At 44.8% G+C, this 16,049-nt stretch overlaps 2 protein-coding genes across 3 annotated transcripts; both read left to right on the top strand.

Moving 5' to 3' along the window:
• Positions 1-217: 217 nt before the first annotated feature.
• Positions 218-6,068, top strand: LOC123079284 (nuclear matrix constituent protein 1b; the record flags this gene model as incomplete). The annotated part of the gene is given in 8 exon segments (XM_044502021.1): positions 218-415; positions 1,505-1,714; positions 2,001-2,254; positions 2,444-2,714; positions 2,804-2,887; positions 2,970-4,648; positions 4,736-4,949; positions 5,510-6,068. Coding segments are annotated over 8 exon segments (3,000 nt in total). The 3' UTR covers positions 5,648-6,068.
• A 2,650-nt stretch (positions 6,069-8,718) lies between these two features.
• Positions 8,719-15,537, top strand: LOC123079283 (uncharacterized). 2 transcript variants are annotated; one of them, XM_044502020.1, is made up of 3 exons: positions 8,719-9,041; positions 13,636-14,203; positions 14,365-15,537. In XM_044502020.1, exons 2-3 carry the CDS (start codon positions 13,652-13,654, stop codon positions 15,217-15,219), a joined length of 1,407 nt encoding a protein of 468 aa, XP_044357955.1. In that variant the 5' UTR covers positions 8,719-9,041; positions 13,636-13,651; the 3' UTR covers positions 15,220-15,537. The 2 variants fall into 2 exon arrangements, with proteins under 2 accessions (XP_044357955.1, XP_044357954.1); XM_044502019.1 differs by having other exon boundaries at positions 13,631-14,203.
• Positions 15,538-16,049: the final 512 nt, after the last annotated feature.

Genomic DNA, 16,049 nt, shown 5'->3' with positions numbered 1-16,049 from the left:
CCCTCCCCTGTCTCTCCTCCACCCATCAAACCAAACCCTCCCTCCGCCCACGCACCTAGGACAGGTAAAAACCCCGGACACGCCCATCCCGCCGTGAGCACCCCACGAGACCGAGTTGGAAAAGCCAGAGAGGAAAAGGAGACAGAGACGAGGAGGAGGGAGACAGAGAGAGGGACGGCGGCGGCCTCCACTTGCCCGGAAAGCGCCGCAGCGCCCCCGGGGATCGCGTGGCCCGCCGCCGCCGAGATCTAGGGTTGCGGCCGGCATGGCCAGCCCGCGGTCGCCCGCTGCCGGCGCCCTCGCCGGGGACGAGGCGATCTGGAGGAAGCTCCGCGAGGCGGGCTTCGACGAGGAGTCCATCAGGCGGCGCGACAAGGCGGCGCTCATCGCCTACATCTCGCGGCTCGAGACCGAGGTACCTCGCTCCCTCCCCTCCTCTCCCCCCGCCGCGTCGCGTTTCATGGGCCGGGCTCTGGTTCTGCCGTTCTTGGCATGCCGGGGCAGTCTTTCTGGGGCTTCTTTCGGAGCGGAGAGAAGGAGCGTTAGTTGGAAAGGATTAGCGAAGGCGCTGCCCTGCGTGGTTTCTTGGCCTCGTCAGGCCAACGGTGGCGGCGTTCTGTGCGCAGATTGGTGGGAAGACGGCTTCTTGGTTTCTGCTCGCAAGCCTCGTTTCTTGGTTCCTTTGGTACCGTGGTGCGTGAATGGGTTGCCTAGCGATGAAATGCGTCGTTTTGGCTCATTGCCCAGTATCTGTAGGGAGGAGTTGACTGTCGTAGGCATGTATTTTGCAGATTAGGTTTCTTTGTTGTTGACTTGGGATTGCGTAAATTTTACACTTCGTGGTTCTTCTTCCTTGGCACAACGCGTTTCAACTGCTGCAACTATTGTGTCCTTCGTATTGTTAAGTGCATTGTAATAGTATTTCCATAACGAGTTCGTTTGCAGTGAATGGTTCAACAGTGGTCCGCCTGTAGCTCGGTAATAGAATTAGATTCAACAGAAAGGCTGGAGGGCATTACGCTGATCACAATAGAACTGGCATTTGCATAAATCTTTTGTATTTTATTGGTCTCAGCATCGACCCGTGCAGATTTGGTGCAACTTTTCGGCAAACATTTTCTTAGTCTTACTCTTATAGAGAATCAAATCAGGTTATTTGGATTAATCAAAGGATGTACATTATACTTAGGTCTACCTTTGTCTCATAGACCTAACTGCAGCAACATTGTACCAAAGTTTCCTACGAACAGGATACTTTCATCCCCTGCATCTGTGTGGAGGCTGATGTTTTTTCAACTGTACAGGTTGCTAATCTGGTTGCTCAATATGTTCTAGGAAGTAGGAACCATTAAGTTAGATAATTTTATAATACACAAACCCCCCTCCTGATCCATGTCAAAAGGCTAATGTTCACTATATGCAGTAAGCTATCCTGTTTGGCAACCGTCACATACCTCTGACTCTCTCTCTTATCTCTTTATTTTGTGCACTTATTTGGCTGTAGGTTTATGATTACCAGCACAACCTCGGGCTAATGTTATTGGAGCGAAAGGAATTGGTATCCAAGCATGAACAACTCAAAGCTTCTATGGAGTCTGCTGAGATCATGCACAAGCGTGAACGAGCTTCCCAGCAATCTGCTCTAGCTGAAACAAGGAAGAGGGAAGAAAACCTGAAAAAGAATGTAGGCATTCAGAAGGAGTGTGTTGCTAATGTAAGATTGCTTTTCAATTAAGCTTGTAGAAGCCCAATTCTTTTTGTTCTGTAATAACCTGTCACAACTAAATGCTTGCACTGTCCATGGATTCGTCAAAGATGGACATTAAATTGAACATGGAAAAAACGAAGAATGTGAAACCTTGAGTTATCATCAACATCATGGTCTCCATTGATGATTATTTTACAACTATTCTTATGCCAACATTACACTTCTATGTTAAGTTTATGTTCCACTTCATATATCTGCTTAACCTGCCTCTGATTCCATGTTTTTCATGTAGCTTGAAAAAGCACTGCATGATATGCGTGCGGAAACAGCCGAAATAAAGGTTTCCTATGAAACCAAATCAGCTGAAGCACTTGAAATGATGGATACTGCTCAAAAGAAATTTGATGAGGCAGAAGAGAAGCTTCTTGCAGCAAAATCTTTGGAAGCAGAGTGCACTCGTGCTCGTAATGCTGCATTGAGAAGTTTACAAGACATGGAAGAACGTGAAGATCAGCTTAGAAGATACCGCCTTTCTAGTGATCATGAGTGAGTATTCAATATCTTGTGGAATTAAGCTGGCCTTTCTAACCAATATCAATGTAGTCTCTCAGTATATAAATTGGGGTGTATTATGTTCTAGTAAATTGTGATGTATGCTGTATGTCCATTTCTTGAATATGGTGGTCCTGTGGGCATCTCTCTTCTTTGCTATCTTAATCGAGTATGTCATTGCAGATACGAGGCCAAAGAAAAGGATATTAGCTTACAAAGGAAATCGTTGAATGATATGAAGAAAATGTTGCATGAAAAGGAGCAGGTGCTACTGAAAGAACAATCGCTTCTTAATCAGAGGGATGAAAATATCGTTGAGAGGTTAGCACGTGTAACTCAGTCGGAGAAAAAGTTAGAAGAGGACAAGGTGATTCTCGAAGCTGAACGGATGGCTCTAATGGAAGAGAAAAACAAGCTGGATCTTAAAATGGAGGCAGTAGCATCAAGGGAGGAAGTATGTGTTGTTTTTACTGATCGTTTTGTTAGCTGCTTTATTTATTGCTAAAATGGCGGAATTTTATATCACAACTGCTTTGCTCACAGGCTATAATTCAGAAGGAATCCTTGCTTGACAAACGGGAGAGTGAGCTGTTGATTTTGCAAGAAACAATTGCAAATAAAGAACGGGTAGGTTTCTCTAGTTTACATTATAGATGATGTATGCAAATGAGTTTATACCTCTTCTAAATCATCCTGACTCCCATTGCAGGTTGAGATTGAAAGGCTGAATCATGAACAAGAAATGGCCCTGGAGAGGAGAAAGCTTGAGTTTGAAACTGAGATGGAGAATAAGCGCTTGTCTTTTGAGGCAGAAACGGAGACGAAGAGGACATTGCTGGATCAAAGAGAAAGAGCTCTCAGTGAGCAAGAATTGGCATTTGCTCAAAGGGACCAAAATGTTGACCTTCGGCTTGCTGAACTAGCAAGCAAGGAAGAGGCCATAGCAAGGAGAACAGATGAGTTGAAAGACGAGGAAGGAAAGCTCCTCTCTCAAAGAGAAGTGTCATACATTGAGCTGCAAAAAGAAAGAGAGGAAGTACAGAAGATGAAATTATATTTGGAGAAGGAAAAGGTTTTCTTTGAAGAGGAGAAACGGGAAGCAATCCAAGCCCAGCAAAATCTTGCAATAACCCAAGCAGATAGAGATGATTTGCTTACTTTGCAGATCAAACTTAAAGAAGAAATTGACAATCTTAGAGCCCAAAGAACGGAGCTCGTGGCTGATGCTGATAGGCTGCAAGCAGAAAAAGAAAGGTTCGAGATTGAATGGGAGCTGTTTGATGAAAAGAAAGAGGAACTACAAAAGGAAGCTGCCAGAATTACTGAAGAGAGAAGAGTAATGACAGAGTATCTCAATAATCAGTCAGACATCATCAAACAAGAGAAGGAAAATTTGCGTGCTGAGTTCAAGAAGAACTCAGAAACCCTCTCCTGTGAACATGAAGAGTTTATGAGTAAGATGCAGCAAGAACATGCAAGTTGGCTGAGTAAGATTCAACATGAGAGGGAAGATCTTACAAGAGACATTGATAACCAGAGAATGGAATTACTGAACTTGGCCAAGGCAAGGCAGATGGAAATCGATGCTGATTTAAGGGAAAGAGAAAAGGAGTTTGAGCAGAAAAAATCCATGGAGCTTGAGCACATAAATTCTCAAAAGGTGATGATCATGTCAAAACTAGATCATGTTGCGCTTGAATTGCAGAAACTTGAGGATGAGAGGAAAGAGGCTAATTTGGAGCGTGAAAAGAGAGAGCAAGAGCTGTCTGAGATAAAGAACACCATTGAAGCCCTTAATAATCAACGAGAGAAGCTGCAAGAGCAAAGAAAGCTCCTACATTCAGACCGAGAATCAATAACAGAACAAATTCAGCAACTTGATGTGTTGAAAGAACTGAAAAGCGATTCTGAGAACAAGCAACTGTCTTTGATAGAGTCTGAAAAGTCAAAGATGAATTATACTGTCCTCCTTCCTTGTGGCGAAGTTCATAATTCAACTCCTAAGAATTGTTCTCCACCAAAGCTTCTTGAAAGGAAACTAGAAGTGTCACCTTCAGTCTCAACACCAGTATCTTGGGTTCGAAAATGCGCTCAGGTGATATTCAAACGCTCTCCTGAGAAGAGTTCTGGTCATGATAATGGTAGACTTATTCAGAATGGTGTACCAAAAAACCGTCGGAAAACTGCTGACATCAATGGATCACTTGCTGATGAGCTAGGTGACCAAGCTGGAGAAATACCTCAAGTTGTTGATGGTGCAAAAGTTAGTAAGAAAAGGAATTATTCGTTCTCATATGATCCAAGTGAAGTTTTTGTAGAGCCAAGGCGGAAGTACCAAAGGAGCACTATTCAGACAGTAATTGGAGGGGAAGTTACTTTGAACAACTGGTATGCTTTATTCTAATCAACTATAGTATCTTTATGCTAATCCTGTGAATATTTTTTTTACTGCATTAACACGTCCTATGTTGCCAGCCCATCAGTTCTAGAGGAGAAGTGCTCCAAAAATGAACATGATGCCGCCCCACTTGGTGTATTATCTGGCATCAGCAAGGATGGCAATAAAGGGCCACAGAACCTGAGAATACCAGTAGACTCAGCTTCATCTGATGATCTGGCCTTTGCAAATGGGAAAGCGGATAATTCAGATTTTGCTGATGAGGATGAACCTTCAGAAGAGATCACAGTGGTAACTGCTCTTTCCTGATGTGTTTGCTCCTCTTCAGTTAATAAATATTGTTGAGTGTTGTAATAAACTTTGCTTACTCCCTCCGTTCCAAAATATAAGTCCTTTTAGAGATTCCAGTATGGACTACATACAGAGCAAAATGAGTGAATCTACACTCTAAAATATATCTATACATCCGTATGTAGTCCCTAGGGAAATCTCTAAAAAGACTTATATTTAGAAACAGAGGGAGTATGTTATTCTAGCTCTTACGTCTTGAATGTTATGTATTTAGATTTCTGTTTATTTACCTAATTTTCTGCTGAACAAGATTAACTCTAAACTCCAAGTCTATCCTGCCAGCTTGTTTAACTTGCTGATTGTTTAGCTTACATTTTTGGATCTTATATATCACACTGCTCTTGTTGTTAATTGCTTTAGCTTACAGTTTTGAATCTTATATAATGTTGCTGCTAATTGTTTAGCTTATCAACTGTCCGGTGCCCTTGTATTTTGGATCTTAAATGTCACTGCCAGCGTGCCCTTGTGCCTTACTGTTTTTGATGCTTTATCCTTTGCAGTCCGCAACCGAACCAACCACTGGAGCACTTGAAGGCAGGGATGAGCATGATGAAGATACTGATGACGAAGATGAAGAGGAAGAGGAAGAAGAGAAAAGTTCGTCAGCGAAGAAATTGTGGCGTTTTCTCATCACATGAGTAGCAGCTTCCCCGGTAGTATAGACATGCAGAGCTGACTGTAGGCTGACAGTTACCTGGCTCTTATGAAGTTGCTTTGCTCTTAGCTCCATTTGTGTGTCCGCCTTTCGGGTTGAAAGGTTGGGTGCTTGTTGGTTTTGTGTGCCTGTGAGCAGCGGAGGTTTTGGAAGCCGCTGTGATGAATCACGCCATGCATGTGTTCTTTATTTTCACATCCTGAAGGCTTCAACGTGTAAAGTGGTTGATAGCTTGTGGTTCGTGTGCAAATTGATTGGGGGTGTAGGAACAGCCCATATGATGAGTATTAGTGCCGTTATGGGTGGTGATAGTCGCCTGTTCAGTGCTCGTTTCAGTAGGTGATTTTTATTCTCTTGATGTGAGGACTCGTATGGTTGTCTTGCAAGAAATTTGTGGCTCGTCTGATTGATGCTGCTGCTGTGGTCTCGTTTCTTCGAGCACCCGGTTGCTGCTCGGTGTTGTTTTGACTGTTGCAGCATTGCATTGCATCGCAATAGATTTGCTTGTTGGAGATAAGCAGCATGCTGACTGACAATTAGGGCCACGTCAGGTTAGATGTTAGAGATAGAGTTTAGTTTTACAGAAATTTATAGTACTCCGTGATCTAAATGCTCTTATATTTCTTTACAGAGAAAGTAATATTTTTGGGACATGTACACATAAGTTTATAATATGATATGCATAAATTTACATTATGCAAATTATCAAAGGTTTCGCGATTTGATATCTTTATAGGAGCATTTTTCTACTACTTTCTTCGATCCATGTCACTTGTCGCTGCTTTAATACAAGTTTGTTGCATTTTGAGCTAAAAAGCAGTTAGATGCAAGGCTGGCTAAAAAGCAGCTAGATGTACGGCCGACAATTTGTTTTTCTCCGTGAAAAAAAGTAGAAAGATGACAATGAGACACATGACCTTTTTTTTATGGGTATTAGACACATGAATCAGGAGGGGCCGGTGGGCGGCACCACACATGACCGTCACGGCGCAAGAGCCCACCGGCATCTCCTGTCATTGTTTAAATCTTTCCTAACTCCTTTTTATTTGCTCTCCAACATGTTCGTTTCAGACTTTGGGGTAACGTTATGGCAAACTCCGTTGGGGTCAGCCCGCCGCTCGTCTTCATGAGACCATGAGAGGTTCCACCTGCATTCCCCTATGCGTGCATCCTTCTTCTTCTGCCACTCATCTTGCCCTCGGACCAAGAAAAATGGAACATGTTGGCATGTTGCCATCAAACCTAGACATGTTGTGGGCTACGATAATTACTCTGCTACCTCCACACTCTCGTTGTTGCCTCAAAAAAAAACTAATATTCCCTTTGTATGTATCGTAATATAAGATGTTTCTTTATACTCTTTGTATCAAAAAACGTCTTATATTTTGATACAGAGAGAGTATTGTATTTCTTTTCTTTTTTGTTGATTTTTTATTAGCTAGAAATGGGGAATGGGTATGGATTCCCAACTCTCAAGCCACATGACAGTTCTATCTTGCACTCTGTCTAGCTTGGATAGGCAACGACTTACCATGTTGCATCACGACCAACTCTTCGAATTATTTGCATCTTACAGAATTCATTCAAGCATGATAACTCACTCGCGATGCATAACGGAAAGAATTTGGCGTCTTGGCGTTCGCCAGCTTGATGGCTTCAATACAATCAATCTCTAGCTCCATTTGTGGCTCAACATATCTCTACCACGTATCACCTTTTATTTCGAATTATAAGACATTTTGGATATTTAATGCAGACTATATACGGACTAAAATAAGTGAACAAAAATTAAAACGCGTCTATATACATCCGATTCAGAAAAATAAAGTTAGAACATCTCATGAATTATTTTTGTGTTCATAAATTTCATGATTCTCGTGTAAGACCTTGGCCAATCTTCTAAGCATTTGGATTAACATCCACCATCCTTTTCTCAGGCATATACAAGATAAAATTGCACCTATGTTTTGCTGAAGTTTTACATCTTCAAATAATGTAATTTTAGGCGACTCTGAATTTAAAATTTTCCAACCAACTGAAAATTAGCAAAAGTACACAATCAACATACGGAGCAAAATAATAAGTACCTAAGTAATGCGTCATATTCCTTGATTTGCTTTTCTTACTTCTCGGATCCATATTACTTGTCGCTGGTTTAGTATAAAAGTTGGTTTAGTACAAAGTAACTTTATACTAAGTAGCGACAAGTAAATATGGATCAGAAGGAGTACTCCAAGTTAAGTGTGAGAAAATTTAAGATGGCCTTTCTTACCTTCTATGATGTAAGATATCCTAGCCCTTGATATTTTAGCCATCGATTCATCGAGGGCAATTTGGACTATAATATGGTAAGTATACAAAAAAAATAAAAATAGAAAACATATTTGATAGATTGATTTCTCTTTCCAATAAGATATTTCTTTCTGCTAAAAATAAAGACTTTATACTACTCCTTCGTCCCATAAAGTAAGACGTTTTTTGACAATAGTGTAGTGTTAAAGAAAATCTTAGATTATGGGATGAAGGGAGTATGTTCTTTCTTTTTTTTTATAAAGAGAGTTTTCTCTCCGATTTTCATTATTGGAAAGGACAAGTCTTACACACGCCAGACTATATCAAAAGCTACTACCAACACCAACCTGGCCAGCATATCACACGATGCACACTTCTGCAGGGGCGATGGGGAATCAGATTACGGAGGGAGTATGTACCATGTCCGTTCAAATTAAAGTACTATTTTCTGTAGTGTCAAAAACGCTCTTATATTATGGACGGAGGGACCATTAGTGTAAAAAATATTCTTATATTAGAACGGAGGGAGTATATAACATGTATGTGTACTTTTTTTGAGATACTTGTGTATATTACATCCTGAAGTGTAACTTTTCTTAATTTTTGAAAATCCCACGGTTTTACGGTACAAACCATGTGATAGCATATTTGAATTTCGTAACCGGATCATGAAGAGTTAACGGCTCATATTAATTCAGGATCATCTTAAAAAAAAAACTGCGCATGCTCCAGTTCATTTTCCTTGCTCCGAGCTGAGTGGGCAGCTAGTCGGTCTGATTTCCTACCTAACATCGCGTGTCACGACTTCAGGCGTCTCCTCCTCTCCACCCTCCCACCGGCTCGCCCTCCAGGCATCCACCGTGCTCCTTCCAAGCTCCATCTCGCCGCCGCCCGCCTTTCCCAACACGCCGCCGCCCGCCTTTCCCAACACGCCCAGCGGCCCCCTCTTGCATCTCCCCTGAGCCGCCTTCCCCCGACGACGACACCATTGGCGGCACGGCCGCGAGACGATGATTCAGCGCGGGCGACGGCGGTGACATGGTCGAGTAGCGGCGCCGAGGACCATGCCAGCGGCCGTATCCGCGGTACGTACCACGCACTTCCTGTTTTGTGCCTGTAGGCTGTAGCGAATCGTGCAGCGAAATCAGGGGAGCGAATTCGAACCTCGATCTGGATCGATCGAGCGGGATTGGGGGTACTTCGACGGACCGCCTGAACAATCCCTGTTGCTCCGTAACTGCGGTTCAGTGGTAGTTGTCACTTTTTTTGCCTTTGGGGACTACCAGCAGCAGCAGCAGTACGACTACCGTCCAGCTGCATTGACTGAAAGCATAGTTGGGTAACTTCGGTTGGCCAATTTGAGGGTGTAGCTCTGAATTGTGCGCTGAAGCATCTGCGAGGAATTGCTTAGTTCAGTTTGTAATTGAACAGTAAAAAACGTTCAACGGGAACAGATCGGTTAGTTCTGAATCTTTTATTGCATCAGTCAGAACATTCGTTGCAGATAACCATATAACGAAATTACAGGAAATAATGGGTTGCTTAATGCTTAATACTATAGGTTCATGATTTCAACGTCTTTATGTTAATTTCTTTCATTTTATATCACTGAGTATGCAGCGCCGACGAATTTGCATATGTTTGTCTGTTCATGACTTTACAGTGCATTAAATCCTGAACCTAAGTTGCGTGGTGCTTAAAGAATCTAACAATTAGTTGCCTCTGAACAATGCTGATACCTGTGCATGCTGTTCTCTTCTCTTGCTTCCATTTCTACAGGTTTGAAGTGTAATTTTTTTTTTGAGAGAGTAAACGTGATAGTTAGGAACTCTGCCTATGTTGTCTCAACATAGCCGGTCCCAAGCCCGGGTAAAGGAGGAGGGTTGTGATAGGCTTGGCGAGCCAACGTAAAAACTCAGCCACTTTTATGGAGATGAAACCCAAAAGATTTTCGTTGGGGCGTAACCCTCTCAGCAACGCGCCACATCGGAACCCGGGTGTGGTGGAAAATGGGCAAGGGCCGGGCCGTCACCCCCCAGGTGGCGCGCCGTATCTTGATCCGGATACGGTGGCAAGTGAGCGAGGATCGGGTCGTCACATCCTTAGTGGCGCGCTACATCGGCGCCCGGATGTAGTGGAAAATGAGCAAGGGTCTTCGCATTTGACTCGACGAGTGCAAAGGGTAAGGAAGCTAGCCGAGCCTAGGAGGATTCGCTTAGGTAGCTGGAACGTAGGGTCTCTGACAGGGAAGCTTCGGGAGCTAGTTGATGCAGCGGTGAGGAGAGGTGTTGATATCCTTTGCGTCCAAGAAACCAAATGGAGAGGACAGAAGGCGAAGGAGGTGGAGGATACCAGCTTCAAGCTATGGTACACGGGGACGGCTGCAAACAGAAATGGCGTAGGCATCTTGATCAACAAGAGCCTCAAGTATGGAGTGGTAGACGTCAAGAGACGTGGGGACCGGATTATCCTGGTCAAGCTGGTAGTTGAGGACTTGGTTCTCAATGTTATCAACGCGTATGGCCCGCAAGTAGGCCACAATGAGAACACCAAGAGGGAGTTCTAGGAAGGCCTGGAAGACATGGTTAGGAGTGTACCGATTGGTGAGAAGCTCTTCATATGAGACCTCAATGGCCATGTGGGTACATCTAACACAGGTTTTGAAGGGGCGCATGGGGGCTTTGGCTATGGCATCAGGAATCAAGAAGGAGAAGATTTCTTAAGCTTTGCTCTAGCCTACAACATGATTGTAGCCAACACCCTCTTTAGAAAGAGAGAATCACATCTGGTGACTTTTAGTAGTGGCAACACTCTAGCCAGATTGATTTCATCCTCTCGAGAAGAGAAGATAGGCGTGCGTGCCTAGACTCTAAGGTGATACCTGGAGAGAGTGTTGTACCCCAGCATAAGCTGGTGGTTGCTGACTTCCGCTTTCGGATTCGTGTCCAGCGGGATAAGCGGGCCAAAGTCGCTAGAACGAAGTGGTGGAAGCTCAAGGGGGAGGTAGCTCAGGCGTTCAAGGAGAGGGTCATTAAGGAGGGCCCTTGGGAGGAAGGAGGGGATGCGGACAATGTGTGGATGAAGATGGCGACTTGCATTCGTAAGGTGGCCTCAGAGGAGTTTGGAGTGTCCAGGGGAAGGAGAAGCGGAGATAAGGATACCTGGTGGTGGAATGATGATGTCCAGAAGGCGATTAAAGAGAAGAAAGATTGCTTCAGACGCCTATACCTGGATAGGAGTGCACACAACGTAGAGAAGTACAAGATGGCGAAGAAGGCCGCAAAGCGAGCTGTTGGTGAAGCAAGGGGTCGGGCGTATGAGGACCTCTACCAACGGTTAGGCACGAAGGAAGGCGAAAGGGACATCTATAAGATGGCCAAGATCTGAGAAAGGAAGACGAGGGATATTGGCCAAGTCAAATGCATCAAGGACGGAGCAGGCCAACTCTTGGTGAAGGACGAGGAGATTAAGCATAGATGGCGGGAGTACTTCGACAAGCTGTTCAATGGGGAGAATGAAAGTTCTACCGTTGAACTGGACGACTCCTTTGATGAGACCAGCATGCGTTTTGTGCGTCGAATCCAGGAGTCTGAGGTCAAGAAGGCTTTAAAAAGGATGAAGGGAGGCAAGGCGATGGGCCCGGATTGTATCCCCATTGAGGTGTGGAAAGGTCTTGGGGACATAGCGATAGTATGGCTAACCAAGCTTTTCAACCTCATTTTTCGGGCAAACAAGATGCCAGAAGAATGGAGACGGAGTATATTAGTACCAATCTTCAAGAACAAGGGGGGTGTTCAGAGTTGTACTACCGTGGAATTAAGCTGATGAGCCATACAATGAAGCTATGGGAGAGAGTCATTGAGCACCGCTTAAGAAGAATGACAAGCGTGACCAAAAACCAGTTTGGTTTCATGCCTGGGAGGTCGACCATGGAAGCCATTTTCTTGGTACGACAGCTTATGGAGAGATATAGGGAGCAAAAGAAGGACTTGCATATGGTGTTCATTGTCTTGGAGAAGGCCTATGATAAGATACCGCGGAATGTCATGTGGTGGGCCTTGGAGAAACACAAAGTCCCAGCAAAGTACATTACCCTCATCAAGGACATGTACGATAATGTTGTGACAAGTGTTCGAACAAGTGATGTCGACACTGATGACTTCCCGATTAAGATAGGGCTGCATGAGGGGTCAGCTTTGAGCCCTTATCTTTTTGCATTGGTGATGGATGAGGTCACAAGGGATATACAAGGAGATATCCCATGGTGTATGCTCTTTGCGGATGATGTGGTGCTAGTTGACGATAGTCGGGCAGGGGTAAATAGGAAGTTAGAATTATGGAGACAAACCTTGGAATCGAAAGGGTTTAGGCTTAGTAGGACTAAAACCGAGTACATGATGTGCGGTTTCAGTACTACTAGGTGTGAGGAGGAGGAGGTTAGCCTTGATGGTCAGGTGGTACCTCAGAAGGACACCTTTCGGTATTTGGGGTCAATGCTGCAGGAGGATGGGGGTATTGATGAAGATGTGAACCATCGGATCAAAGCCGGATGGATGAAGTGGCGCCAAGATTCTGGCATTCTCTGTGACAAGAGAGTGCCACAAAAGGCGACATGTTCAACAGTTAGGTGTGGCGGAGATGCGTACGTTGAGATGGATGTGTGGCCACACGAGGAAGGATCGAGTCCGGAATGATGATATACGAGATAGAGTTGGGGTAGCACCAATTGAAGAGAAGCTTGTCCAACATCGTCTGAGATGGTTTGGGCATATTCAGCGCAGGCCTCCAGAAGCTCCAGTGCATAGCGGACGGCTAAAGCGTGCGGAGAATGTCAAGAGAGGGCGGGGTAGACCGAATTTGACATGGGAGGAGTCCGTTAAGAGAGACCTGAAGGATTGGAGTATCACCAAAGAGCTAGCTATGGACAGGGGTGCGTGGAAGCTTGCTATCCATGTGCCAGAGCCATGAGTTGGTTGCGGGATCTTATGGGTTTCACCTCTAGCCTACCCCAACTTGCTTGGGACTAAAGGCTTTGTTGTTGTTGTTGTTGTTGTTGTAGTAAACGTGATAGTTAGGCCCATGACAATATGCGAGTGAGAAATGCTACTATCGTGTCAAAACAAACCTACCAAGACCATCTTTCTATTTGAAGGCATAATTGAGTGCTAATGACTAGGTGCATTGAATCAATTCGGCACTTCGGCAGTTTAAAAAAATTCTACGATTTTATTAATTTATTTCAAGCTAATCATTTTCTGACATTTGGGGTCACACTTCAAATAAGGTAGCAATTAGCTATGCCCATTGCTGCATGTCTGCGCCCCAGCATAGTTCTCTATTAGAACCTTACACGTTACTAATGTGATCATTCTTTCCTTTAATCTGTGCTAGATAAAATTGGTTGATCAGATTCTTGCTTGCTCAATTTTTTCTTGATTTTTAAAGTTTGGCTAATATTTCATCATGAATATCTTGCCGAATAAGGGTATCTATATGATTAAGTTGGACCTTCTTCGCTCATTTGATCCGCATTGATCCATGATTATTCTGTCCGATACATAGGATATTAGTTGTTTTACTTATTTATTTCTTTGCTCTCCATGGTTAAATCTGTTTCAACATTTTACATGGATGTAAAGCATGGTGGATTTATTACTGCAACTTTCTTATGAAGGTTAGTAGAGGGAGATCGAAGATGAGGAATACGCAGCGGAAACCATCTATTCTCAACTTCGATGCTGGATGCGGATCTTCCTTGTCTTTTATTGTAATAGGCTTGGTGGGATGCACCCTCATTGTCTGCCTATTTTTCATCAGCCATCAAGTAAAAACTGGGCATGCCCATAGCTATTCCAGCCATCTGCCTGCCACCAGAGAATTGGAAGAGGTTGAGGAAGAGCACTTTCGGTTGCCACCTCCTCATAAGGTGAATCCTCGTGCAGTGAAACGTGCAGTCAAACGTCGGGGATCTACCAAGGCTTCAAAGATCATCGATGAATATCTGGATGGGTCCTCAGCATTACACGACATGTTCTTTCCTGGTGAAACAACTGCTGTGAACCCAACAAAAGGCAGAAATGATAGCATGTACTTTTATCCCGGTAGGGTGTGGCTGGACACCGATGGAAATGCCATTCAAGCCCATGGTGGTGGGATTCTGTATGATCAGAATACCGCGACATATTATTGGTACGGAGAGAACAAAGATGGGCCAACCTATCAAATTCACCCTGAAGGGGCACAACGGGTCAGTACAAATTTCTAATAAAACATCTGCCTTAAGCGGTCTCTTTTTTCCAACAACCTGTTCTGATGTGACTCTGGTTTTTATTACCTGTTGTTTGTTCGTGATTGGTTGCTGCTTAGTTGGTTGTGCACTGACACTTGCTTTTGTTTTCAATTTTTCAGATAGACATTATAGGGGTAAGCTGCTACTCCTCGAAGGACCTATGGTCATGGACTCACGAAGGAATCGTGCTTCCTGGAGAGCGTACTAATATCACACACGACCTTCATATATCAAAGGTTCTTGAGAGGCCTAAGGTGATATATAACGACCGTACTCGGCAGTATGTCATGTGGATGCACGTCGACGACGGCAACTACACTAAAGCATCCGTCGGCGTGGCCGTCAGCAGATCTCCCACAGGGCCTTTCAGCTACCTCTACAGTTTCCGGCCACATGGATTTGATAGCAGGGACATGACGATCTTCAAAGACGACGACGGCATGGCCTACCTCTTCTACGCTTCTCGCGGCAACACCGTGCTTCATGTCAGTCCATTGACAAATGATTATCTTAACGTCACATCGGCGATGAGGAGGATATTGGTGAGACGGTTCAGGGAGGCTCCTGCCGTGTTCAAGCTCAGAGGAACCTACTACATGATCACCTCACGGTGCTCGGGTTGGGCTCCGAATCCAGCACTGGCACACGCCACACACAAGATCATGGGGCCATGGGAGACGCTAGGGAACCCGTGCGTCGGAGGCAACCACTTCCTCCGGCTGACAACGTTCCTGTCTCAGAGCACATTCGTGCTCCCCCTCCCTGGCTTGCCCGGCACGTTCATCTTCATGGCAGACAGGTGGAACCCGTCGGATTTGCGCGACTCCCGGTATGTCTGGCTGCCCTTGTCCATCGGAGGTTTGGCGGACGAGGCGTTGGACTACAGTTTCGGGTTCCCGTCGTGGTCGAGGGTGTCGATTTACTGGCACAGGAAATGGCGGCTCCCTGAAGGTTGGAGGAAGAGTTATGCCTGAATCCTACCATGGGCATGGCGACGGTTATATATGACACAGCATCAGTAGGTGGAAGCAATCTGGGTGCAGATACAGTGGTGATTGTTCAGGATCTTGCTTGATGTATCCAAGGAATGCACTCTGAGACTAGATGCTCTTTTTTTACGGTCAATCTGAAAGTAGATACAATATAGGATAGAATCAGCTCATGAAATTTCAGAAATGCGTGGAATTTTGCTGCGACGTAACATCGAAACACAGCCCGGCTAGCTCATATTGGAAAGCGATTTGAGCAAGGAAGCCTCAACTAATAATGCTACACAGATGGTTGGGTCTGAATCCTGTGGCTGTGGGGCAAAATGAATGAATCTATACTTTAAAATGCACCTATATACATTCGTATGTGGTTCATAGCGGAATCTTAGGAACGGAGATAGTAGATAGGTAAAGCAACAAACCAAGCACCGACACACTCCGGTTTTAAGCCGCTGCGCGTGCGCATCAGCACACGCGCCAAACTGGGAGCCGTGGGCCGTGCGCGCACAAGACGGGAGGCGTCAGTGCGCCCCCAGGACCAAGATTGGGACGTGATCACCTGCGTCTTGAGAAACGCCGGTCAAACGGCAAGAGTAATAAGAGCAACGTAAACACTGACGTGGGCGTCTGCGCCCAATCAATTCTATACGAATCTTGGCGCGTTCTAACAGTTTTTGTGTGCCACATAGGATTAAGCTGGTGTGTGGGCATTCATCCGGTCGCCCAAACGTTCTTTTTCATCACACGGGGGGCTGGTGTGTGGCCGTTTTCACGCACGCAGAGGGGGCTGATGTGTGGGCGTTTATCACTTTGCC

This window comes from Triticum aestivum, chromosome 3D (assembly GCF_018294505.1).
Source record: "Triticum aestivum cultivar Chinese Spring chromosome 3D, IWGSC CS RefSeq v2.1, whole genome shotgun sequence".
In the NCBI taxonomy this organism is placed as follows: Eukaryota; Viridiplantae; Streptophyta; class Magnoliopsida; order Poales; family Poaceae; genus Triticum; species Triticum aestivum.
The sequence above is the reverse complement of the archived record's forward strand: the minus strand, read 5'-3'. Positions and strand labels throughout refer to the sequence as shown.